At 29.1% G+C, this 27,963-nt stretch overlaps 3 protein-coding genes across 3 annotated transcripts; all 3 read right to left on the bottom strand.

Moving 5' to 3' along the window:
* Positions 1–264: 264 nt before the first annotated feature.
* LOC113374951 (probable ATP-dependent RNA helicase Dbp45A) lies at positions 265–7,094 on the bottom strand. Its single transcript, XM_026614909.1, has 10 exons — positions 6,974–7,094; positions 6,720–6,913; positions 6,445–6,656; positions 6,200–6,335; positions 5,969–6,135; positions 5,676–5,903; positions 5,460–5,590; positions 5,219–5,372; positions 5,003–5,148; positions 265–410 (listed from the first exon to the last, which is right to left on the bottom strand). The coding sequence occupies exons 1-10, from the start codon at positions 7,041–7,043 to the stop codon at positions 265–267; spliced, it is 1,584 nt and encodes a 527-aa protein (XP_026470694.1). The 5' UTR covers positions 7,044–7,094.
* A 4,946-nt stretch (positions 7,095–12,040) lies between these two features.
* Positions 12,041–12,862, bottom strand: LOC113374950 (Wilms tumor protein homolog). Its single transcript, XM_026614908.1, has one exon. It carries the CDS (start codon positions 12,860–12,862, stop codon positions 12,041–12,043), a length of 822 nt encoding a protein of 273 aa, XP_026470693.1.
* A 6,636-nt stretch (positions 12,863–19,498) lies between these two features.
* Positions 19,499–27,166, bottom strand: LOC113374949 (ionotropic receptor 75a-like). The gene is made up of 11 exons (XM_026614907.1): positions 27,118–27,166; positions 25,413–25,573; positions 25,205–25,337; positions 25,010–25,140; positions 24,152–24,288; positions 23,816–23,986; positions 23,545–23,750; positions 23,063–23,274; positions 20,608–20,814; positions 19,824–19,900; positions 19,499–19,751 (listed from the first exon to the last, which is right to left on the bottom strand). The coding sequence occupies exons 1-11, from the start codon at positions 27,164–27,166 to the stop codon at positions 19,499–19,501; spliced, it is 1,737 nt and encodes a 578-aa protein (XP_026470692.1).
* Between the last annotated feature and the right edge of the window lie 797 nt (positions 27,167–27,963).

Below are 27,963 nucleotides of genomic sequence, written 5' to 3'. Positions count from 1 at the left end.
TTAAAAATTTTATGTTTCGGTATGGAAAGTTCCAGCAATTTGCCTTAATGCACGATGCCATGTACCACTAGTTTATTTATATTAATTTATAAAAACCACTATTTGTAATAGAAAGGGCGGTAATGTGGAGATCGCCCCGGGCGGCAAAAATTCTAGGTACGCCACTGAATAAGGGGTATGCACCCATTCGTAATAATTATAAATAAATATTATAAATGTTACGGTCAGAATACACAAATTTCGCAGTTGTAGTGAATTACTAATCTACTGCATTGTATGCTCGAGATATCCTTGGCAAGCCCACCAAGCGTTGATAAAATTCCTTTCCAAACCACAAACGACGCAACAACTAAATGAAGCATTGAGTTGCACTATGGAATGACATTGAACAAGTCGTAAGAAAATGTTATCTAAGATTGCAATATCATAATGAGGGTGAGCTAATAAAAAGACTTGCAAATTTGCAATGACGTATTTCCAGTCAGTCGTCATTTAGTTTTTATAAAGTACAGATCAATATAAGTCAGTCGTCATTTAGTTTTTATAAAGTACAGATCAATATAAGTCAGTCGTCATTTAGTTTTCATAAAAGTGCAGATCAACATGAGTCAAAATTACTTTAGTTATCAATGAAGTCGTATTCAGGTTTAGTTGTTATGTTAAATTAAATGAAAAGTGTACAAGAAGTCATGAAATAAGCGAATACATTGAACGTCTTCATCTGTTTTACTGATCAGCCTTTACAGATTGGTAACAGCTTTGTTTAGCAGTAGGAAGAACCTACACACATGTTTGGCATTGTCAGTGGTATTTTGCTGTCATCGGTGGTACCTAAATTAATTTGGTGGCAGCGATGGAATTCGAACCCACGCCTCCGAGAAGACTTTTAATGAAAACATTTTTATCTGTTTTTAAAACTTTCTAGTAGTTTTGGTACTTATGACTAATACGCAAAGATTATTGTTAACTATTTATATAAACAGTAAATAGTTTTGGTCGTGCTCATAGCTTGTGTTTTTCAATTTTTGTTATTTTTTCGACCAAAATCGGATTCGAATCAAGTTATTACTGATCATCTGTTACATATTACACACAGTTGTATGTCCGCTACGCCATTTAGTAAGACTACATGTGCACTATATAAATTAGTTATTGCACAATGTAAGGATAAATTAGGTTTTATGATATACCTCTTCAAGAAACGATCTGCTTCTCGCACAATCACTATTTATGATCACTCCGTAAATTCCGGCGTCATAAAGTCTCAAACTTTGGAACAAAGTGTAATTTTCCATTGGAAATGCTGAACGTATTCCAACGGAACTTAACGATCTCATTAGATTTGTAGTTTCTAAATCGAATAAAAAATATAATAATATACGTATAAGTATATATATATATATATATATATATAATATATATATTATATATATATATATATATATTATGTATATTATATACATAATATATAATATATATATATATATAATATATTTATTACTATATATATATTAATATGTATATATATATATATATATATATATATATATATAGTATAAAATATACTAAAGTTGTACAAATAAATTTAAAAACATACCAGAATTTTTCCAACACATTCCAACTCCAACGACGAACGAAACTGGTTTGAACTTTGTGTATAAATCGGCGATAAAATTCTTGTAAACTTGTATCGTCTCCGATGTTGGAAAACCGACTAATAACATTATTGTGAAATTTAAAATATTCATTTTTGTATTATGAAATCTCTTATAATAACAAAGTACGCTTTCGTTTTATATTGTTCTTTAAATATACGAAAATACGGAATATTATGTGTGTACCCTAAAATAAATTTATAGAATGGTTATTCGATAAATGGTTATTTATCGAATGGTTTATTTGGTTCCGTGTTGTATAGAACTTTTCCTTATTACAGATTACTTCTGCATTTGATTCTAAATATTTGATTAGAATTCCTACTGAAGTTGATTGATTGGCACTGATACCAAGATGTCTTTGTTTTGAAATGACATCTATCCATTATAAAATTTCATAAAATATTAAAGCGTTCTTGGAAATTTTACAGGTTTGACTTTATTCTTCCACCATTAAAAAGTTTTAATTACTTTCCTCCTACAGCAATACAATCGACATTATTTACAAAAGTCTCTTTAATAGGAAAATAATGAGCCGAATAAAAGTCAATATTTAGAGTTAACTTGTTTACGATCTTATATGTTCTCAATGATGTATTAGAACTTTTCTGGCGATTTTTATACTGATGGTATCCAATTCAGCTCTTTTTCACATTTTCTGTTTAATGATCGATATGATCTACAATTCGTGCAAGTTTTAATTTTAACCACATGATATAAATGATTTAGACTAAAAGAACATATTTCGGAACTTGTATTAGATCTTTCTATTGATACGCATATTTCATTGCGTTCTTTTTATTCAGTGCGATCAGAAAACTAAACTACATACAATTGACATGAATAATTAAGAAGGCCAAAAATCGTACATTTTTTATTAGTATTAAGGCATAGATTTTTTATTTATATCAGTTTTGTGATTAAAAGTCATAGAATGATATTATCATCACCTTACTATCATGGATGTTTTACTCCTGAACTTACACAGATGGAATTCTGAAACACCAAATAATTTTTTATTAAATAAATAATATTGTTTTTTGTTGCATATATTTATGTAACGTTCCCTTTTATTACATGTGTTTTTAATACATATTTCAAATTTTTCTGGATACCTAATATTATTTATCACTTTATTATCTCTACTGTGAAAACCTCACAAAAATGTAATTAATTTTTTATTTCGATATATCGTATCTAAAACAGCTACGCACGGCGATTGCTTTAAAAAAAAGTTCAAACTTTTCAAATCAATTTGAAATATGTATTAAAAAAAATCATTTTTTTAAAAAAATATCATAGTTCTTAAAAATATATTTTTTTCAGTTTTCAAAAAAATTTAAAGCGGAAAGTGCGGAAAGCCCCAACAATCTGCCTAAAGGCAAGATGCCATGCGCCACTAGTTAACTTCCCGTATGGTAAGTTATTGTAATGGGCCGAAAATCGAAATTGAAAATTTTCACATTTCTCGACGTTTTGAAGGTTTCTGAACATTTTGGCATACCTCAGAAAAAATGGATGTGTGTGTGTGTATGTATTTATGGATACAAATTTCCAGTCACGTTTTAGGGCGCACGGATCAACCGATTTGAAAGGTTAAAAAAACATTCGATTCCTATTGATAGGGAGAAGAGCTGATTAGTTTTTGGCAAAGGCAGGTTCAGCCGTTTCGGAGATACGGAGCGAGAGTGCAGAAAATAGAAATCGAGTTTTTGAGAGAACGGAGTATCCGATTTGAATGATTTAAAAAACATTCAATTAGTAATGATTCGGAAAAGTGTTTATTAGTTTTTGGTAAAGGCAGGCCCAGCCATTTCGAAGATACGGAGCTAAATATGTAAAAAATGGCAGTTTTTGAGAGAAGGCAAGCGTCCGATTTAAATAATTCAAAGAATTTTCTGCTTGTCTTAACAAAATAATTGATTTTGGAAAAAAATTGTTCCAACTTTTTTTTTTCAAAAAAAATTTTTTTTGTGTAGCGAAAATAATTCATATTTTATTTTTAATTCTGACTATAGTTCTAATATTCTTTAAACAAATAATTTCAACTTTGCAATTCAGTTTATATAATTCTTATAAATATTAGACAATGTTACAATAATAATTATCTATTTGAAAACATTCAGTATTCCTCGAACATTTCGTTACGGTACGGGAAGTTCCAGCAATTTGCCTTAAGGCACGATGCCATACACCCCACTAGTTTATATTTTAGGTGCTATATTTCCTCTCTTACTATCATATATATCACCTCTTACTTTCCGAACGTCCGATCGTCCAATTCCATGCTTTTGCGTCCTGTGTCTCGTCTTTCAATTCCTTGTATTTTCTACCGGATGTCGTCTATAGACGACGCTCGTAGCGAAAGTTTTTAATAATAAAGCTATTAAAGAAAATATTTTTTCCGTAGAAGCCTTTCAGGCAGGCAGAAAAAGAACTCGAATTTTTGTAAATTTATTATCATTCCAACACACCTTTGAATGCACGTTTACATCGTGTCGCGTATTTTGATATGCACATTTTTTTGGTTCCAATTTTGTAATAATAATTGTGATTGCAATATATATTCCAAAGTAGATATTTTCCAAAATTGGTAATCTGAAAAACTGATTCCGAGACAAATAGTGTTAGTGAAAAATTTGGGACCGCAAGGAAGAGATTATTAGGACTGTCCCGAACAATGTAGAACGAATGGTTTAAATTGTTAATTATATTTAAGAATAAAATTTATTATGTGTAAATGGTAACTGTTTTTGTATAACAGTGCCTGGATTTGATTGTATATGATTAAAAATTACAAAGGCCTTAAGCGGAAGGTTTACAAATTACAGTTTAGAATGAAATATATTATTTCGAGAAAAAATTAAAACATTTTTTGATATAGATATCCGCTAGAATTTATTATAATTGCTAAGCAAAGTACTATTTTTATGAGCTTTTTTTATCCTTCACTTCATATTTTATTTGACATCCGGCTTTCCCAATCACGATACAACTTATATTTAAGTTTTTTAATGTATCTTTCTTATCTTATTATTATATTATATTTCTGTGTACACTTTAAATATTAGATTCACCATATATAATACTCTAAAAAAGATCAACACAGAAAGTTTTCGACGCAAATGTTTTGTTTTATAGCAATTTCTTTAAATTACCAATATATTCTATGTTAATCCTTTAATGGCGATGAAATATAAAATATAATTTAATAATAAATAATAAATATCCTGTTAGAATAAAATGAATACTTCACAAATCCAAAAAAATTAATAATAATTTGGTTATTAAAACAAATAGTATTATTTACATTTTTATTATTATTAATTATTTTTTTGACATGCTAGATTTGTTCAATTTTTGTTTCTTTTTAGGTACGTCTTTAAATCTTTCATCCTGCTGAACTGCATCAGCGAGGGCTTTATTTTTTTCATTTTCCAATTTTTGAGCTTTTAATCTCTCTTTTCTTTGTTTCTTGAAAGACTTGATCATTCTAAAATAAATTAAATGGTGACTTATTTTCACATTTAAAATAGATTTAAGTTCATATATAAAATATTTACTCTTGCTCCATGACATCGGGATCTAGTCCTTGTTCTATCCATTTTTTCCTTCGATAATTCCATGCTCTCTCATTGAAATCATTATTATCTAGACTTATTTCAGCTTCTCGTTTTGTAACACTGACTTGTAAAAATATTTTATCTGCAGCTCTTTCTGTAATATTGAGTAAAATAACTCTCAAATAATTTGGAATATTAATTAATTCGTTAAAACATTATTTGTTTGAAAGTGAACACTTACCATTTATTTTATATTCAGTTATTTTTGTATTTATAACCTTCTCAATTTCCCCTAAAAATGGTAAATCTCTAGGAAACCTGAATATTGATATCGCTAAACCCTTCCTTCCTGCTCTAGCTGTACGTCCCACTCTAATGAAGAAGCACAATTAATAGAAGTATATTTTATAACATAATGGACTACAGATCGTATTAATATATATTTATCTGCATTTACCTATGTATATATTCTTTGGGTTCCTTAGGCAGTTTGTGATTTATGACCAAATCAACACAAGATATGTCAAGCCCTCTGCTAGCAACATCTGTTGCAATTAGATTAGTTATTGTTTTTGATCTAAATTGTGCAAGAGCAGCCAAACGTTCTCTTTGTTTCATAAAACCATGGAGGCATACATTTTCCATTCCAATCTTATTTAGTGTAATAGAAAGTAATTGGCAATCCCTATAAATAGTACATTTAGTTTCAATTCCATTCATTATATTTAATCTATTTTTCAAAATAATTACTTTTTAGTATTAGTGAATATAATAATATTTCCAACGTCAGTAGATTCTCTGATCTCTCTTATTAATTGAACTAGCATAACCTCACGATCATAATCTGCACATAGTAAGTACCTCTGGTCCAACGTATCTACTGTTGCCACTTCGGAGGAATTTGTCCATCGAAATGCCTATGCCAATATAATAAAAAAAGTAAGTTTGATGAAATGATAGATAATATTTAATTTCACTTACATTTTGTGATATATTAAAAATTTTGGAATTCATTATTTGATCATTAAGTGTTGCCGAAAATAAAAGAGTTTGTGGTGATGGTGGTAAAGCAGAAGCTATTACTTTTAAACTTTCATCAAAATGTCCACTTAGCATTCTGTAAATAAAATTAAATATGAAAATTTGATTTATGAGTCTTAACTTGGATATATAAGTAAATCCATTGAATATATAAATAAAATGTTCAGTATTGATAATGGAATTACCTGTCAGCTTCATCAAGTACTAAAAACTTGATTTTTTTCAAACTGAATGTATCACAACCTGATATATGGTCAGACAATCGACCTGGCATAGCAACAACTATGTGGGGTCTTTTTGCTAATCTTTGTGACTCATATAATTGATCTGTGCCACCAGCTACTACACACACTTTGACACCAAGAGGTTGACCGAGAACCGAAAACTGGTCTGCAATCTAATACAAATGAAATATTAATTTTAGTACAATTAATACTTTTTGATATTCAATATGTAGTACTTGATAAGCCAATTCATGGGTCGGTGTAAGAACCAAAGCAAATATGCCATAAGGATCATCTGACAATTTTTGAAGAATTGGTAAAGCAAATGCAAAAGTTTTTCCTGAACCAGTTTTAGCAGCTCCTATACAGTCCTGCCCTTCCAAAATCGGTTTTATACAATGTTGCTGGATTGGAGTTGGCTTTTTGATTCCTAATGCAAAGAATTAAAGTTGTAGATACCATGTAATTGTTTTGTAAATATTTTACATACCTAGTTTTTCGCATTGATTTAGGAGCCATTGCTTTAGATTTAATTGATTGAATTCATTTATTTCTTCCATAATTAGTGAGATAAAATTACGAAGCAGCCATGTGCTATAAGGTTAATTTCATTCTGTCAAACAGACAATGAAGATGGTGCTGCCATCTATGACGGGCAAGATCGTCAGAGGAACTATACTTGACGTTCGCTTACGTTAAATATTAAAATGGAACTAGTCGTGGTGTAACCGATTTAAGTTTTGACATATAAATTATTTTAGTTAGTTCAATGAATAATATAAAGCGTTTCTAAATCAGTTTTAAAAAATAATAAACGTTTTAGTATATTAATAATATTGTGAAGTTGAAGTTATGGGTTATACATCATAACACCATGTATTATGATGTTTCTTATACTTTAACAAATTGTGCTATGCTAATCAGGACCGGTGGAGTATTTTTCATGCTTACTAATAAGTAAGTACTTACATATTATTTTATGTACAAAATACTATTAAAGGATACAATAACAATTATTTTTTTTGAGTGAATATTTTTTAAATATTTATTAGAATTACTACCGTTGTTAGTACAAAACTGTTTTATATTTTTGTTATAAATAATTATAGTATTTAGCATCATAGTGTAGCATTATATAAAATTCTGAACTCTATTATGTATCATAATAATAAGGTGTAGTGAAAAATACATAGATAACTAGTGGGGTGCATGGCATCGCGCCTTAAGGCAAATTGCTGGAACTTCCCGTACCGCAACGAAATGTTCAAGGAATATTAAATGTTTTCAAATATATTATTATAAATAAATACTGTAAAATTGTCTAATATTTATAAGAATTAGATAAACTGAATTGCAAAGTTGAAAATATTTGTTTAAAGTATATTAGAACTTAAGTCGATATACAAAAAAACTAGCTGTAAGTGGAATTCTGTCTTAAGGCAATTAGGGCATCGTGCCTTAAGGCAAATTGCTGGAACTTCCCGTACCAAAAATTATTATTTTTTTAAAAACGATTAACATTTTTGAAAAAAAATTAATTAAAAAAAATAAGATTTTTAAGAAACTATAAATTGGACAAAGAATTACTTTTTCTTGAAAAAAAAATTTTTAAAAAAAAAAAAATTCTAAAAAAAATTTTTTTTTTAATTTTTTTTTTTTTGAAAAAAAAATGTTTTCTTTATTTTGACATATTTTGGAAGATCTGAACTTTTTTTCAAAGCAATCGTACTGCCGCAACTGCATAGAAACAAAATATAAAGCGCGTAAGCGCCGCGTCGCTGTCTAACGGATAAACATTGGTACGGAACCCATAGGAATGTAAACAAAATTCATACTTATTGTTAAAATCTCTATAAAATATCTGATAATTTGATGTGCATATGTCTAATGATCATTTTTGACCGCGAAATGGCATTTTTTTTTACTTTTTTCGTTAGATCTCCGAAACCGCTAGACCTGCCTTCATGATAATTTGATCAATTCTTCACCTTGTCAATACAAGTAAAATGTTTTTTGAATTATTAAAATCGGACGCTCCGTTCTCTTAAAAACTGAGTTACCGTTTTCGGCGCTTTTTGCCCCGTATCTTCGGAACGGCTAGACCTGCTTTTGCCAAAAACTAATCAGCACGTCTCCTTATCAATACGAATCGAATGCTTTTTGAATTCTTCAAATCGGTTGATCCGTGTTCCCGAAATCGTCGACGAAAATTTGTATCCGCACATACATACACACACATACATACACACACACACACACACACATTACATCCATTTTTTCTAAGGTATGCCAAAATGTTCAGAAACCTCTGAAACGTAAAGATATATAAAAATTTTCATTTTCGATTTTTTTGCGATTACTATAACTTACCCTACGGGAAGTTAAAAATTGAAAAAAAAAATTGAGTCAATTTTTTTCCCCAAAAGCAATTATTTTGTTAAAACAAGCAGAAAGTCCTTTGAATCATTCAAATCGGACGCTTAGTTCTCTCAATAACTGTCATTTTTTGCACATTTAGCTCTGTATCTTCGAAACCGCTGGACTTGTCTTTGTCAAAAACTAATCACTACTTTTCCCCGTCACTACGAATTGAATGTTTTTTGGATCATTCAAATCCGATGCTCCGATCTCCTAAAAACGCGATTTCTATTTTCTGCATTCTTTGCTTCGTATCTCCGAAACGACTGGACCTGCCTTTGCCAAAAACTAATTAGCACTTCTCCCTATCTATAAGAATCGAATGTTTTTTGAACCATTCAAATCAGTTGAATCATGCGCCCGAAAACATGGACGAAAAATTGTATCCATACATACACACACACACACATCCATTTTTTTAGAAGTATGCCAAAATGTTTAGAAACCTTCAAAACGTCGAGAAATGTAAAAATTTTCGATTTCGATTTTTGGACGATTACAATAACTTACCCTACGGATGCCCTACGGGAAGTTAATAAACGGTTTTGTGAAGTCGAAGTTATGTGTAATGCATCATGACACCATGTATTATGTTTACACTTCTCTCTTATTAATTGAACAAACAAATTGTGTCCTAATCCGGAACAGAGGGAGGCTTTTTATGTTAACTAATAAGTAAGTAACTTAACTATTATTTTACAATCAAATACTATTTAAGGATACAATAACAATCATTTTTTTTGAAAGAATATTTTTTTGAATTTTTATCAGAATTACTATCAATTGTTAAGTATTAACAATTGTTAGTACAAAACTGTTTTATATTTTTGTTATATATAGTGTTAAGCATTGTATAAAATTCTGAGAAACATCATAATAATTAATTAAATTTAATAAAAAAATACATAGATAACAATACGTGTATATTGTTAAGAACTATTATGCATTTATTATAATATTTTATGTTCATCACATCTTCATTAAGATAAGTTTGTAATTTCATGATGTGAATTGGTACCATTTATATAAAACTTTTATAAATCGACCCTTATCCGACAATAAGGGTCGAATCAGGTAAAACTGATTATTATTGAGCGGGAATTAAAAAGTGTTTGTATTTACATATCAAGAAGAAAACCAGTAATTAATATCTCTTCAATGTGTATAAGTAAAACTGTGGGAAAATATCGTTTAAACGATTTTGTGTCTATTACAAGTCGGGAATATTTCCACTTGTCCAAACTATTTTTCAAAGACTGTCAGAAAATTCGTTTTCCTCATTTTTTGCTGCCTTTTGTAAATTTGAAAATGGAGGTTCGAAATAATTAATGTTAGAAGCTATTTTAAGGGAGAAGTCTGCTTTAGAGGCTTCAAAAACGTCCTTTTTTGAGGAATTTTTAAGGAAGGAAATAAATATTTAATTGAAACGAAACTTTCAGGTTTTATTGTAATATATTTCAGCATTCTTCTCAATTTTTTTTTAAAATATATGACATAATATGAAATAATATGCCGGGTACAAGCATTTGGTGCAGGCGAGAAAAATCGGATGCTTAGTTCTCTCAAAAACTGCCATTTTTGCACAATTAGCTCGGTTTTGCCAAAAACTAAACACCACTTTTTCCAATCATTACAAATTAAATGTTTTTTGGATCATTTAAATCGGACAATCCGTTCTCTCAAAATCTCGATTTCTATTTTCTGCTCTCTTTGCTCTTTATCTCCGTAACGGCTGGACATGCTTTTGCCAAAAACTAAAGAGCACATCTCCTTATAAATAGGATCGATTGTTGTTTAAATCATTCAAATCGGTTGATTCGTGCGTCCGAAAACGTGGACGAAAAAATGTTCTATTCTAAATACAATCAATTTTGTCTCTTTTCTATAGGACGTTCAAAATCGAAAAAAATGAACAATTGAGAAATCACGCATCGAGTTTCCGTTCCGCTCGTATAAATGCCCACTATTTCTTATTTAACTCCCAAAATATTTTGATTTTTTTTCTGAAATTGTAGGGATACATTCTTGGCTAGTTTGGAAGACATTTTTGCAAAAAAATCGACTTTTTTAAGCCTCTAAAGCAGGCTCCTCCCTTAACACATCTTTAGATTTTTGCATTCGACAATTTTCTGTTCATTCAAGCATATCATTTTCAAATATTTAATGGTTGTTGTAAAGAAATAGCTAAGTTTTAATTTCAACCCATACTTTTCAAAAACGTTTGGCAATTAAACAAAATATTTGAAATTTCCTGTTTTTATTTTTTTTTAATTTTGATGTGATCACTACTACGAAAAATTGATCTGAAAGATATTAAAATTATTTAAAACTTAATATCGACATAAAGAAAAATTTGTTCAATCCACAATTTAAGCTAGTTGAAAGTGGCATTTAGCTTTAATCAAGTTACATTAACTCAAGCGAAATTGAGATTTAGATATTTAGATAAAATTTTCAACTGTTTATTTCGAAAATAAAGTTTCTTTGGTAAAGTTTTTGAATTTTTAAAATCGATTCAGGGTTTTTGGCTAAAACGTAGACGAAAAATATTCCACTTTTCTGCTAATTACAAAGAAACGGCTCAGCCGATCGTGTCAAAATCTAACCAACGTGAGTGCTTATCAAGTTTCATCGAATGGTTTTTAAATTTTTGAAATTGACTCAACCATTTTTGAGAAAACGCCGACGAAGGGTCAAAAATCTTTTTTCAACACATACTTTTTTCAAACTTGGTTTCATTCGATTCAGAATAGCTTGAAACGTCGAGGAAACATAAAATTAGTAAATCTGATTTTTTGTCGAAAACAAACTTTTTCTTGTGGAAGTTAAAAAAAATCAAAATTATAAGGCATTTTGTTACTTTAAATTTCAAATGTCACGTGGTGACGTCATAAGGACTAATTTGATTAATAGTTCAAATATTTATGCAGAGTAAAACGCACACAGAAAAATATTACAATATAATTCATATACATTAGCATAGAATATACTTTAGGTACAATTGGAGTACATATTAATCTCTATAACAATTAAAGTTTTTTGTTTTAGGGTATTCTATTATCAATAGGTATAGTATAAATTTATTTGAAATTAAATAACTAATAATATATTATTATTGTGCTATAGTATTCAGTGAAGTTCAATTGATTTTAAGTGCTGCCTTGCAATTTCCGATTTTCGAGTATTGTCCCATTCGGCGTTCGTGCACTTTTTTGTGTTTTGCAAGATGATCTGACCTGGAGAAGGCTTTTGGGCAGTAGCAGCAGTTGTATGGCTTAATCCCGAAATGCGATCTTCGGTGTCGTGATAATTCATCTGATCTCGAGAACCTCCAACAGCAACCTGGCCAGGTACACCGGAACGGCTTCTCACCAGTATGTCTTCTCAAATGAGCCTTCAAGTGCGAAGATTTTGCATACCATTTGTTGCAAGATTTGTAGGTACATTGGAAAGTTTTTTCCTCGTCATCTTTCTTCACAGCGATTTGAGACAACTGCGGCAATTTGCCATCAACATTTAACTCGTCAATGTTCATAGTTTCGTGTATGTTGTAAATACTATCTGTAACTGGATCTAAAGTGAATTCGTCAATAAAATTTAAGTCGGGCGAGAACATATTCTCACAATTAATAACTTGTTCATAATTATCGTTGCATAACGGAGTTTTTAGAAACAAGCATGATTCATCACAAAACGGAGTATTGTGAACACACCCTGATTGATTTGTCAAAAATATTTCTGAACTTCCAACTTGCTGTAGCACAGGCATTTCTATCTTAGATTCTTTGGGTGTGTCGAGCACTTCGAAGTTACGAAAATCGTAATTTATGTCATAATCAGGCTCAGTATATTCATATAAATCTTCTTTGTAAGCAAGTAGCTCTGATGAGTCTATCATCCAATTACTGAAAATGGTGCCAAAATCATCTATAGAATTTTCGCCAGTCAAATCTTCCTTCATCGTTGCGAGTATAATTTTGTAAACTAACTAAAAATAAAGTAAATTTTAAAATTAAAGAATTTAAAATATATTATATTTTAAGCATGCACTATTTACACCTTATTTAATACGTATATGCATATATTTATATACAGGTAACCTCCGTATATCAAGGATTTGCTCTAACACGGTTCGAGAATTGAGCAAAACTCTAAATTTAATCTAATTTAAAGTTATCACCATACAACAGCTCAATAAAGATGATAATACCAGTGAGAAAGATAGCTTATTAAACATTTTTCATTCGACCGCTTACATTATTAGACCAAAAGGATTAGTCTTACCCCAACAGTTATCCATGGAACATATGCATATTTTTTAAAAGAAGATTTTTCAAATAAAATTAGCATAAATTTTTGTTGTTGTTTTGTTAGTTGTTAGTTTACAAGATCTTAATAAAATTTTTAAGTTTACGCTATATGGTATGTATAGTTTACGTTTGTATCTTAATGTTTTATAAGATATATTGTTATTTAAAGTTAGATTCAACAGTTTTTTTATATAATCTTTATAAAAGCTTAGATTTAAGGGGGTGAAAAAGATCATGTGAGCCTTTACCCTGGCAAAGGTGTAAACAATAAAAAATAGTAAATTAAATTAACAATTAAAGTAATTTAAGTTAAAATTTTACAAGAGAGAAGTTAATCAAATAGTTATTCCAACTTTGCTGAAGAATATTTTTAACGAAATACCAGATCAAGGTAATATACAGTGTTATCTCTGTAAAAAAGATACTCATGAAGTTTAAATTTTGCGTTGACTGAATAATGTAGCTATTATTTCGTAAAATTTCTTTAAAATTAAAAATAAGATATTAGATCTCTTTGCTTCCTGTTTCATTTTACTTCGTCTGTGGGGTAAAAAAGGCTAGGTGACAAATTTTTGAAAAACAGCTTAAATCGCTTGCGTTGGATAGTATTTACTTGTTAGTTGTGACAAAGAAAATGCCATTTAATTCATTTGTTATGTATTAATTCTTAATAAAATTTAATAAACATATTAATTATCTTCCCGCAGTGTAAGTTATAGTAATCGCAAAAAAATCGAAAATGAAAATTTCTATATATCTTTACGTTTCAGAGGTTTCTGAACATTTTGGCATACCTTAGTAAAAATGGATGTGTGTGTGTGCGGATACAAATTTTCGTCGACGATTTCGGGAACACGGTTCAACCGATTTCAATTATTCAAAAAACATTCGATTGTTGTTGATAAGGAGACTGATTAGTTTTTGATTAGGAGGTGATGATTAGTTTTTGGCGAAGGCAGGTCTAGCCGTTTCAAAGATACGGGGCAAAAAGTGCCACAAACGGTAACTCAGTTTTTAAGAGAACGGAGTGTCCGATTTTAATACTTCAAAAAACATTTTACTTGTATTGACAAGATAAACAACTGAGCTGAACAAAGAAAACATTTTTTTTCAAAAAGTCTTTTTTCAAAAAAAATAATTCTTTTTCAAAAATTCATAGTTTCTCAAAAATCTAATTTTTTCAAAGTAATTTTTTTTGAAAAATGTTTATCTTTTAAAAAAAATAATTATTGGTACGGAAAGTTCTTAGTCTTTATTATGAAATTTTAACATATAGAATGTTTTTTTTACATTTTTGTACTAGTTCTTTGTTTGGTATAACACGGGTTGTCTAAATATTATTTTTTTAATATATGTTTTTGACACGTGATAAATATAATAGATTTTTAACATCATTGATTTGACCAGGAATGAAATGGCTGGAATCAGTTGCTTCTTGGGCATTACAAAATGAAAATCCTCTTGAAAGACTTACAATTAGTTTATATTTAAGACAAGAATTATCTTAAACAAGAAATATAAAATTTTATTAAGCCGTACACATTTCAGTGTATTTTCATAGCAAATGTTAGGTACGGATAATTGGTTTTTGCGTTTCTGAATCTATTTTGGTAAAAAATATTCAGGAACTATTAAAATAATACGAAGACGTTTTATAATTATCGACGTCGTTGTTTCAGTTCATATTAGTCGAATTCATATTGCAAAAATTAGAAAAAAGATTAAAAATGTTTATGATCATAATAATCTAGAGGAAATCATTAGATTGTAAGACTTTGCGATATTTTGTTGTTAAAATGTATGATTTTATACTTAATTCTTAAAATAATATGATCGGTGTCAATATAATAATAAAACTTACGTTTAGAGCAAAACCATAACGCGATGTGTTTTAGTCCAGTCATTTGGTCGTTTTGCCGGTACAGTACTCCGGGAATTCTGAAAATTGGTAATCTTATAGATTTCGAGGTGCTCTTTACGGAAATCAACTTTGCCACCTCAAATTTGAACGGCAAGTTGCCGCCATATTGAAAAAATGGCGTCAAAAAACAGCTTTTTTAAAATATCTACTTTCTGGCTCAATCTACGATAAAAGTATCTATGTACGAATTAAACTAGAGAAAATTTCCTACAATTCCTTAGAAAACCGTTTTTTTGTAAAATTGATAGTTTGAGAGTACGGCCGCCTCAAAAACTTTGCTGCTCTCGCCGTAGTATCAAATCTGTCCATATATGACAGCACTTCGTACTTGACCACATTCTCTCTAATAATTAATATTTTCAATATTAAATTGAGCGAATAAGATCTAGAAATAAAATAATTCAAATATTTTTCTGTTTTTTTGCTGATTTTTTGACGCTTCAAGCTACTTGAAGCTATAAGGTGCTACTCAAGCTATAAGTATATTTACAGCTACTTTGCCATTGAAGTGTTAAAAAATTAACAAAAACAACGAAAAATATTTGAATTAGATCGCTTAAGATCTTATTCGCTTAATTTAACATTGAAAATATTAATTATTAGAGAGAATGTGGTCAAGTTCGAAGTGCTGTCATATATGGACAGATTTGATACTACGGCGAGAGCAGCAAAGACTTTGAGGCGGCCGTACTCTCAAACTATCAATTTTACAAAAAAATGGTTTTCTAAGGAATTGTAGGAAATTTTATCTAGTTTAATTCGTACATACTTTTATCGTAGATTGAGCCAGAAAGGAGATATTTTAAAAAAGCTGTTTTTTGACGCCATTTTTTCAATATGGCGGCAACTTGCCGTTCAAATTTGAGGTGGCAAAGTTGATTTTCGTAAAGAGCACCTCGAAATCTATAAGATTACCAATTTTCAGAATTCCCGGAGTACTGTACCGGCAACAGCCTTTTTTTGCACCAAATGACTGGACTATTTGTCGTTCGAAAAACGGGTAATTAAGTTTCAAATTGTGCAACAATAATATTTGGAATATATGTTTTACCTAGTATTTTGTTAACATAATTGTTACGTAGTTTTTTAATTCATTATTTGGTACTACTTAATTTCTTCCAGAGTTTTGAAATTATTATTTAGCTAACCTTTGTGTTTACTAATAACCAAGTTAACCAATGAATAGAAACCCTTTTGTTCTTGAATATAAAAATTGGATATATGATATATTATTTTTTACATTAGATTTTATCAAAATTTGTCAAATAATTTAATTGGATATATTTATTATTATTGTTTTCACTATTAACACTGTACTCACTTGTACATAAATCACTAATGATACCCACAAACTGGAAATTTCTCTTTCATCTGTATTTATTAAAATGATGAAAATTATATTTAAAAAAATGATTTTTATTAATAAGAAACATACGATTCGAACGTACATTTAAAACTGAAAACGTGACTAAATGATTACGGGAATAATATGGTCAAATGCATGGTTTTAATCTGGTCTGGTATATCTCACTGAATTTTTATTTCGTCTCTTGGGATTGTATAATGGTTATCACGAATTTTACATTCAACAGTTTACTAAATCAAAAGCTGGATCGAATGTCACATTATGTTAAATATATTTATTGACGCATTTTAATAGTACGAGGCGCCTGAATGTTGGCCAAAAATTTAGATAATTTTATACATTGTAAAATCAGACAAGTGATTGTGAATGTTTGTCTAATCACGAATAAATTCTCACATATCATTCATTCACTTGTTCTGTTGTCATGTTTTTGATCGGAATAAGGGATTTTTTCTCGGAATTTAATGCTGCCGTTATTTTTTGCCATGCTTTATAACTTATTAGTCTAGTATTAATAGAATGATGATTCTGAAGCGAAAATTTATATTTGTTGGATTATAAAAAATAACTATATTTTATTAGAAATCACAGTAGTCAAATAACGTTTGTACTTCAATCTTATCGATTTATAGTTCACATCTCCTATAGTTTTGTAGTAGAGGTCTGGGCGCGATTGTGCCAGGGCACAATCAAATAGTGAGAAAAACGAGAAAGATGAAGTATGTTTGTTCGAACAAGTTTCCATTATTGCATCAAGTTTGCGCCCTACATAAACATAATCTGCAGACCGCGTTGCTTTTAAAAAGTCAAAAGTAAGTTTTTTGACTGTTGCTTGTATACAGATAGATCACTTTGTTTATTATTTTGATGTTAGTTGAACATTTGTGTGACATTTAAACAGATAAAGAAAAATCTAACTTAACTAAGACAAAATATGTAAGATAATTATTGTTAACTTTGTTTTCATATTCTGATTGTTCAAATGATTATGTTGTGATCTGTTACATATTTCTGACAATGAAAGTCATTTTAAACCATTTTGTTAATAGCTATTGTTTTTTAAACTGTGTTTATACTTGTCAACGTTGAGGTTGTTGCTTCAAAACAAATTATATGGATGCACAAAAATTCAAAAACTTTTCTTATAGTTAACACTTAAATACTTAATCTTCAATTTAATTATCATTAAAGATATATATTTCAAGCAACATACTGTAAGATAGATCAGTGGATCCTGTCTTATTTTAACACTTACTTAGTTCTCACTTTAGCTTATAGAAATATTGTAATTTTTCTGATTGCTAAATAAACGTATTACATAAAAATAAATTAGTTATCATTCATGATTGATGACTGATTTTGAGATAGGGTCTAAAGGAAGAAAGATATAGTATGTTTGTTCGAACAAGTTTCCATTATTGTATTCAGCGCTCATTAACATGATCTGTAGACCGCATTGCTTTTAAAGAGCCAAAAGTAAGTTTTCATGTTCGAGTTCTTTTAATAACTCGTTGTGCTATGTCACTTTCGAAGCCTTAAATGAATTTAATCTAACTCATCATTTTCGTGATATAAAGTTTGTTTCTTATTATATTACTATTAGATGAGTTGTTTATATTTTGATAATTTTAACATCCATAAATTTGTACTGGAAAAACATGAATTATTCGAATTAAATTTAACGCCTTAAGAAATTGCACTGATAAATCTTTTTTGATCATAGAATAAAGGAATCATTTATTCATACGAAAAAAATGCACACCAATTATAGATTATCAACTCATAATTGCATATAAATTTATTAACCTATAATTACAAGATATTTATACTGTAGTAGTAATTTATCCTTATAGTAATAAGTACAGTGGTACCTCGACATACGAGTATAATTTGTTCCGTAACCACGCTCGTATCTGAAGCACTTTTTCCCATGTAAATACATTGAAATGCCAATTCGTTCCTGAACTGTGGTTTTTGTTAAGTTTTTGAATTTTAAAAATAAATTTACTATATATTAATTTAATTGTTTTTTTCTGTTCAGAGATGATATTGCGGAAATGAGTTAGACATCTTTCATTGAACAACTCTCATGTTCCAACTCTTGCAGCTTTTTTAAGGCGATTTTTATACACAAACTTTTAGAGCCCAGAAAGCTGTTTATAAATTATTGTAAGGCCCTCAACTGGAGTTAGACCCTTTATCAACTCCTTATGTTTAAACACTGTACATATCTATGGTGGTACATCCTCGTCATCATCATATTATTCAATAATTTCACATTTCAATTCAAGACACATGGCTCTTTCTTTGAACCCACTATTATAAAAGTGCATAATATTTTGTAAATGTACAAAAACCAAAAAAAACGCGAACTCAACATATATAACCGTACAATCACTATTAATGTATGTGTAGTTAAAATTTCAATGTTAAAATAATCCTTGATATATTCGCGTGGTTTACTACAAAATTGATATGAATATATAATCAAAATTTTTAAATAGAAAATAATTTACTATCATAAAACAGCCAAAATATTTCTATGGTAAAAAAATCATTCCTACATCTGACGAAATTTTTCATATTTTCATTATGCCGTTAACATTTTTCTAAAAAACTCTTACTCGAATTTTGCTCGTATGTCGAAGAAACGAATCTCTTTTTGGCGGCTCGTATCTCGAAACACTCTTAAGTCGATTATTGTAAGTCGAGGTATCACTGTATATGAGATATGTGTTATTTTAAAACACCTATCAGTCAACATTTTGATTTTTCCAACTAGAGTAAAGTATTACTTTGATTGTTGATACGCATTATAATGATATTTTAGTGCTCTCATATATTTTGTTATTTTAATCTACTTTTTAACATGTTTTTTTTAACAAAATCTTTAAAGCACATTGACTTGCTGAAATGAAAACAGCTTTTCAATTAAGGTTTTAATTCTAGTTTTAATATTTTTTGTTAAATATACTAACTTATTGTAAGTGCTAATTGTATTCAATTGTAATAATCACATTTGTATGATTGTTCATCCAAATTTTCTATACTATGAGAATATTTTATCCTTAAAATTTTTTCTATTATAAGAATGATCAAACTGATGCCGAACCCTATGCCTAATAATTTAAAAGCAGCGGCAACACCGTGCCATGAAACTGGGCTGACAAAATTTGCTGTGCATTCTGGTTTTTGAGAATACCTCATTTTGAGAAATCTGGGCGAAAGTCCGTTTTCTTTAGCCTTGAGTAATCTGAAAATATATTTGTATAGGATATTAGTTTATTTGTCATAAATAATAAATTTTGATTGTTTTATTATTTACCCAACAGTTAGCATTTTTGTTAAAGGTGATCTTTTCGGCAGCACCGTGTATAAAGTATCCTTTTGATAAATATTTACCTGTAAAAAAAATATTTTGCTCCATTTGTTCTATACAATTTCTCATAATTAAAATGTTTGTTAAGTAATGTTGTTTTTATAAATACGAAGACAACTTTATTGGTAACATATTTGCTGCAAAATATTCCAAGTGGTAGACGCAACTTTTACCAGTTGAATTTTTGATTACTAATGTAGAAATACAGTAGTAAAATAGAAATAGGAAATATTAACTTTTGAGCTAAAATCAAGTTGTATATTCAATGTGTACATGAACATAAGCATTTGAAAAGTATTTGGACTCTTGGTTAAAAAAAAATAGGAAACTTTTTGGCTATTTCTCAGACTTTTCAACCTCGTAATATTTATTTTTGCCATTTACGATACGCTTGTTTTAATTTTTTTTATACTCATTTATAGCAATCACAACCTTATGTCCTAGAGCTGTCGGGCTGAAAATTCTTCTCACGACGTATTTTTAGATAGAAACCCAACGGATCCATTCATATTTAATTATTTTATTATTAAAATTTATCTGATGGGGTTGATTATTCAATTTGATGCAGCAATGTCTGGGAAGGCATTTTCATTTGAAAACATATTTAAGATAAATATTTCCAAGTAAAAATTGTTATTGCTTGATATCGGGGTTGGAATATTATGAAATATGAATATTGTTTTGAAATTATAAAAGTAGATGGTAAGAATTCACAATGTAAGAAATTTACCTGCCGAAGTTCGCATATTTCTTGTTCATTAAACGTATTAGCAATTTCAGAATACGCAGATTGTGGTTCTGTGTGATAGGCTACTCTTTTGTTTTTTATCAGTTGTATTCCTTCTTCCTTATTTACAAAAAGTTGTGGTTCATTTGAACTTCTAGGTGCCTTTAATTTTTTATGATACAATTCTTCCATTCCTTTGAATTGTCTTTGCTGGAAAAGTTTTCTGTATTATTTTGGATAAAGCAATTTTATGATTTAGTTTATGTGATAATTCATATGTGATCTATTATAAGACTTTTAATTTAAGGGGGTTGTTCTTTTTTATATTTTTTGGTTTCGGTTTTGAGATTTTTTGATATTATGAAAGCTAAAAACCTTAGAATTATTTAAAAAAAACTAGCTGTAAGTGGAATTCTGTCTTAAGGCAATTAAAGCATCGTGCCTTAAGGCAAATTGCTGGAACTTCCCGTACCAAAAATTATTATTTTTTTAAAAACGATTACCATTTTTGAAAAAAAATTACTTTGAAAAAATAAGATTTTTGAGAAACTATAAATTGGACAAAAAATTACTTTTTTTTTTGAAAAAAAAAAAAAAAATTTTTTTAAATTTTTTTTTTTATTTTTTTTTTTTGAAAAAAAATTGTTTTTCTTTATTTTGACATATTACTGAACTTTTTTTTTAAAGCAATCGTACTGCTTTAACTGCATAGGGACAAAATATAAAACGCGTAAGCGCCGCGTCGCTGTCTAACGCATAAGCATTGGTACGGAACCCATAGGAATGTTAACAAAATGTATACTGATTGTTAAAATCTCTATAAAATATCTGATAATTTGATGTGCATATGTCTAATGATCATTTTTGACCGCCAAATGGCTCATTTTTTTACTTTTTCCTCCATATCTCCGAAACCGCTAGACCTACCATCATGAAAATTTTATCGATTCTTCATCTTGTCAATACAAGTGAAATGTTTTTTGAATTATTCAAATCGAACGCTCCGTTCTCTTAAAAACTGAGTTACCGTTTTCGGCACTTTTTGCCCCGTATCTTCGGAACGGCTAGACCTGCCTTTGCCAAAAACTAATCAGCACGTCTCCTTATCAATACGAATCGAATGTTTTTTGAATTATTCAAATCGGTTGATCCGTGTTCGCGAAATCGTCGACGAAAATTTGTATCCGCACATACATACACACACGTACATACATACATACATACATACATACATACATACATACACACACACACACACACACATACATCCATTTTTTCTAAAGTATGCCAAAATATTCAGAAACCTCTGAAACGTAAAGATATATAAAAATTTTCATTTTTGATTTTTTTGCGATTACTATAACTTACCCTACGGGAAGTTAAAAATCATCTCAATATCTATTTTTTTGACGAAGTTATAGATATATATATATATATATATATATATATATATATATATATATATATACGTATGATCCTCTGAAAGCGTTTTTTTATCGTTCCGCGAGCTATTGTATGCCAGCTGCCTCTTTTTCATTATAATACCTCATGCACATGACCTTTTTAATGTGTCAACATCTTTGAACACCATGGTGTATTTCGTACATTAAATTAAATGGTGTATTTAGTACATTATATTAAAAACTTTAAATACGTTTTTCTCAAATTGACTTTTTTCAATGCGGTGCCACAAATTAAAAAAAAACTACAAGTCGGATCGACTTGCATTTTTTTTTAATTTGTTCACCACTGCAATAACTAGTTCCCCTACCTCAAACAACTTGATAACATTACACAAAAAAATTTTGCGAACCTTCTCGTCCCAAAACAAAGGACTTTTTGGACACTTTTTTTTAAATAGATGCCATTTTTTTCCTTCTTGCTTTTTTTCTTTCATTTTGGTAGGGAGACTGAATTCAAACTTCTTCTTCAACGTAGTTTCGTTTTTTTTTTGTTTCAGGCGATGCGCAACGGATTTATCTGTGGCACCGCAAACGAGATCGATTTTGCAATACCCACTTTGGCGCCCCCTGGTTAAAAAATGACGTCGAAAAAAATAAAATAAAAAATTTCTTAATATTCTATGATTTTGTAATTTTTGTTTGAAAAAAAAAACCGCATGTCTTTATCATAAATACATTTCGAGAAAAACATAAACAAATACCTTGCATGTTTTGTAACAAAAAAAAGAACAACCCCCTTGATAAAATGTATAAAAATGTATTTATGAAACTTTAAATTAGTTAAAATAGTCGAGTCTTCATAATATCCTGAAATATAAAGAAAAAATAACTGCTGAATACGATTTTCATTTTAATGTAAGAAATATTTACTGACTAATTTTCCATTAATTACTACTTAGCAATGCTGCAGCACTGAATTTAAATATTTTCTTCTATTTCAAAGGATCATATCAGTCTGAAATAGTAATAAATTGAAGAAATTTAATTATACCTACCTGGACAAGTACTTGGCCATATCCAATATTTTCAAAAACTACGGTTAATGGACTATCGGCCATTTGCTCAATGGTGTCTAAACCTTCAGGATTTACACTCAACAAATATCCCACAATACTAGATGTATAATAATTATATAAAAGTAACGTAGCTACGTATAGTGTTAACGTTAATGTCCTCTGTGACACATGGGTTGGACATGGCTCCATTCCTTAAAAATTGGTTTTAATTATTTTTAATACTATTTCTGTTGAAATATCAGTTGATCCAGTTTTGTCGAAATTAACAACGTATAATTTTCCGTTATCTGTTTTCGAGAAAAATAGTTTTTCTTGCTAAACCGTGATTTTTGGTAAAATTCATTTAATCTAGTTCAATTAGTTGGTATTAAGTGTTAAAGATATTTTTTTGAAAATTTTAAATTTTTAAAGCAACTTATACTTTGTTCAATTACACCTTGTTATTACATCAATTAATATACCTTGTTGACAAAATGCTGCTAGTGTGGAAAGTGATGATAAGCTCCAGCTACGAAATACATTAGATTTATCCGCTGAAAATTTAAGAAAAAGGAACATCAAAACAGCCAAAACTACAGTTATTAACCAAACCTCATTTCTGAAAGGTTCAGTTAAACTGCCTTCTAATGCTCCTGGCAAACCTGACACTCTGTACAGAAGTGCTGTTCTGAAATAACATTACTTATAACTAAATTATTAATTTTAGCAATATATATATTTGAATTTATTTACTCGAATATCCAGTAACTTGGTATCATGTCCATTTTATCAGGTCGATCTCTTGTGATGTATATGCCAGTTGCCAAAACATCAACTTCTCTTCTTATAAGGTATCCTAAGACACCTACCGGGGTACCATTTGGAGCATTTCCTGCCCATGCTTGATTCACATCATAAATTATACTGAAATAAATAACAGAAAATACTTGAATTACTTTTTTTAATTACCACACGTTGGTTAAATATTATGATTTTATTGTGATATGATTTTTTTTATAAAGAATGAGCTAAACTTAGTCTAATAAACTAGCAAATCAAGAGAATAATAGCAGAATTCATTTTACTTACCTGAAATTAAACATTTCTTTAGCGATAATAAGCAAGTCATTGTGATATTTGGTCAAAGAGGCGATGCCATCCGTTGGTTTTCTAGATATTAATAACTCACTAACATGTCCTTTAATTTCACTAAAATTTCTTGTAATCTACAATGGAATGACTAAATAAATTACTTAGAATTTGTTCTGTTTTTTTTCAGGAGATAATAATATAATTTATAATTATTATTAATTAAATATGCAGTTGCCTCCATACTGCAAAGAGTGGTGGGAACAGAATTCTACTAGATATGATTTTGAGAAGAACAGGAAATTAGATCGGACTCTTTTTGAAAAAGTAGCACTTTCTGCACTACTTTATGGGAGGCAAAATATCCAAAACTAATTACTCACAGGTAATAAAAATTATAATCCTAATAAAAAAATTTGCATGTAGAGATTATTTTTTGTGCATTGATACTTTTCTATATAAATTAATTTAGACACACATACACACAGATTTATACACACACCAGTGGCGGATCCAGGGGTGGGTCACGGGGGCCATGACCCCTCCCCTGAGCTTGTTTAAGATTCAGATAGAACACTAATTCAGCAATAAAATTACTTCATAGATTTTATTTATGTATTTTGTTACCAAACACATTTTATAACTTCAATGTAATTTATTATAGACAAACGATTTTCTAATCGTATTGCAAATATATGTTCTATACATAATTTAATTATGTGACCCCCCCCTGGCGTCAAAGCTGGATCCGCCACTGACACACACACACACACACATATATATATATTATATCTATAATCTATTTGAACTCACTACTGTCCCGACGATAATTGGAAACTTATGAAAATTATTTCTGACTCTATATTTAATGCCTTGAGGTTGAATATAGAGACCATCAGATATTGTATAATTTCCAGTAAAGTTTACTACTAGAGGTTGATCTTTTCTCGCTAAATAACCATATACATCATATAAATTGATTGTTTTGTCTAAAAAGAAATTAGTAAATATTTTTAAGATTAAATGAGTAATTAAAATTAGTGCCTCATTTACCTAATTTTGTTGCTAATGTTATGTCGGCATCTATACGTATTTTCAAATGTTCAAAAATAATATGTGGATCAGTTTCATTCTCAGCGAGTATTAACCATTTATAAGTTCTATTGAATAACATTAGGTCGGATATCTGCATTAAATAGGCAAAAAATGATTAAGTAGTAATGAGTAATGAAGCAATAATAATGAATTTTTTATTACATACCTTCTGAAGATAGATTTTACTTTGTGGACAATCGCTCTGTGTCAACACTCCTATTCCACCAGAGTCTGGAACTTGTAAACTAATTAAAGGATCTGTATTGTCCGAAGGAAATGATGTACGAATTTTAGCAGCACTCAAGGATCTTATTATATCAACTATTTCTAAATAGTGTAAATAATCGATTATTAATTTTAATATCTCTAAATGTATTGCTATATAATGTTTTTTTAATAATTAATGCGAAAAATAACATAATATTTCGGAAATTCGGAATTTGAGAGAATATGACACAGAAAAATTAGCGATACTAATAAATAAGCAGTATAGCTGGTGAAAAAATCATTTCTGGGTTCAAAATACGCGAAATGTAAATTGATAAACTTTCCGAAGAATTTGTTTTTGCCAAAAAATCCCATTTTCTAATTATATGTTTTTTCGATGTTTTGAGTGATTTTGAATGGTTTGATCTTAAATTTGAAACAAAAAATATGTGTATGTATGAGGGTGTGTGTGTGTGTGATTCGGCTTTTACCCGTTGTCGACGTTTTCTTAAAAACTGTTGCACCAATTTTAAAATTTTTGAAAACAATTGATGATACTCGATAAGGACTACTGTTGATGAATTTTGCAAAACGATCAGTCCAGGCGTTTTTTTAGAACTTGCAGAAAAGTGCAAAATATTTCGTCTACGCTTTTGCAGACTGATTTGAAATCAACCGATTTGAAAATTTAAAAACCATTTGAAAAATATTAGCTGGGAAAATTGCTGATCAATTTTTGGTAAAGATCGGCCTTAAATTTTAATTTGGCCGTTTTTTCGTAATTAGTTTATTGAAAAAAAAATTTTTGACGGTTTTGGTGAAACTTTGCTGACGAGAGATTTTATAGTCCGTACTATCATATTATAGGCCTTGAATTGCAGTTGAAATATAAGAATCAACTGTAACCGTTGACATCTACATTTGAATAAAATGCATTTTTAAAACACGAATTAAAATATTCATTGAATATCGCATTAGTTTGTTTTTAGTGAAAGTTGTCTCTCACTGTTATAGTCCTTTAATTTTGACAATCACAATTTTACAATACCACGATAAATGCTATCAGAACTGATTTGAAGTACATATTTCTTGCACTAATGAGTCTAAAAATGTTATTTCTTAATGCTATTTAATTAATTGCATTTTATAATATTTTTTTAATCTAACCATATTTTTGCCAGCAAATTCCGACTGCCACCAGTGATGAAACGTTTTTATATTTTGTGAATACATCAATTATGAAATCTTTATCAGATGCGAATGCATTTTGTGTAAATATTAGTATAATTATTACAAAGCTATGAACTTGCATCTTCTCAGTTGTTAATCTACTGCAGGAGTGATTTATATACAAATCGTTTTCTAGTTTTATGCGTAAATTTTTGTTTGTATTTATTAATAGTGGAATGTTTTCTATTTATAAAACCCTATACGTCTCTCTGTCATCAGATTGTTTTGTATGTAATTATATCTACGATCTTGCGTACTTTCTATATATACATATAGAAATTATTATTTATAAAAATTATGTTTATAATCTTTTATACAACTGTAGTTTTTCAACATCTAGTAAAAAAACTTTTCCAAATGCACTAATATTATGCAATTGATTGTACGGAAAATCTATGACTAAAACTGCATGTTAACTGCCATAATATTTTGACCAATTGCGATATCTGATGACAGATAATTTGGAAGCATGTCATGAGCCATGATGGTAATTGTTTTTTATTCCAATATTTCTACGTATGTCGATTTTACTATAATTATCTCTTTGTAGCTGAATCATGAATTTTTAATAAAGTATTTGTTTACATACATGTGATGCTACGAATTGGGAAAATTTTCATCGTACACTGCATTTTTTGGTATCTGAACTAAAAGGGTATAGACAGAACTATCACCTATTTTTTACACGCATGTTTGCTTGAAAAATATTTGTTTTAAAATTTACCAGCACACAAATTTTATATTATTAAATACAAGAAACAATAATGGTCAAAATACTTGTATAAGACTCACTAGAAGACTCATAAAAGTTTTGAATTGTTAGTTATCAAAAACAGTGTATAATAAAAAATGGACATAATAGATTTTTAAAATTAGAAGATTTTTAATCTTTATTATACTTTATTGTGACTTGATATAACAAGTTCAATATTTTTGTCATTTGATTTTCATTATTGCAAATGACAACTTCAAATGATTGTATATTTGTCAATATTTTTCAAAACTTTTATAAAATTTAAAATTATGAATAAGAGTCCAAGAACAACAAAATGTAGTTTAATTAAAAATCTAATATATATTCTACAGTTGTTTATGATACGAGAAGTTCCAGCAATTGGCCTTCAGGCTATTTTTATTATTTTTTTACAAGTAGAATAGAAAAATATTAGTATTTATAATATTAATGAACATAAACGTACAGAGAATTTGCAGAATAATTTGATTTATAGTTGATTTAAATATTCATGGACATGTTTGTACTTGATAATATTGACAGGCAA

Source organism: Ctenocephalides felis, unplaced genomic scaffold (assembly GCF_003426905.1).
Source record: "Ctenocephalides felis isolate EL2017-DRISC unplaced genomic scaffold, ASM342690v1 CF-g0.4_SCAFFOLD_01886, whole genome shotgun sequence".
Lineage (NCBI taxonomy): Eukaryota > Metazoa > Arthropoda > Insecta > Siphonaptera > Pulicidae > Ctenocephalides > Ctenocephalides felis.
This window is presented reverse-complemented; position numbering and strand designations above follow the sequence as displayed.

Excerpts from the sequence above, each read along its gene's own strand:
- LOC113374951 (XM_026614909.1), bottom strand. The coding sequence starts at position 7,043 with ATGGAAGAAATAAATGAATTCAATCAATTAAATCTAAAGCAATGGCTC. Across the intron at positions 6,336-6,444 it reads GTACTTGATGAAGCTGACAG|AATGCTAAGTGGACATTTTG; the intron begins GTAATTCCATTA and ends TTTTATTTACAG. Across the intron at positions 6,136-6,199 it reads TTTTTAATATATCACAAAAT|GCATTTCGATGGACAAATTC; the intron begins GTAAGTGAAATT and ends ATATTGGCATAG.
- LOC113374950 (XM_026614908.1), bottom strand. The coding sequence starts at position 12,862 with ATGAAGGAAGATTTGACTGGCGAAAATTCTATAGATGATTTTGGCACC.
- LOC113374949 (XM_026614907.1), bottom strand. The coding sequence starts at position 27,166 with ATGGCTCATGACATGCTTCCAAATTATCTGTCATCAGATATCGCAATT. Across the intron at positions 25,338-25,412 it reads GTAAAATCTATCTTCAGAAG|ATATCCGACCTAATGTTATT; the intron begins GTATGTAATAAA and ends TATTTAATGCAG. Across the intron at positions 19,752-19,823 it reads ACAAAAATGCTAACTGTTGG|ATTACTCAAGGCTAAAGAAA; the intron begins GTAAATAATAAA and ends ATATATTTTCAG.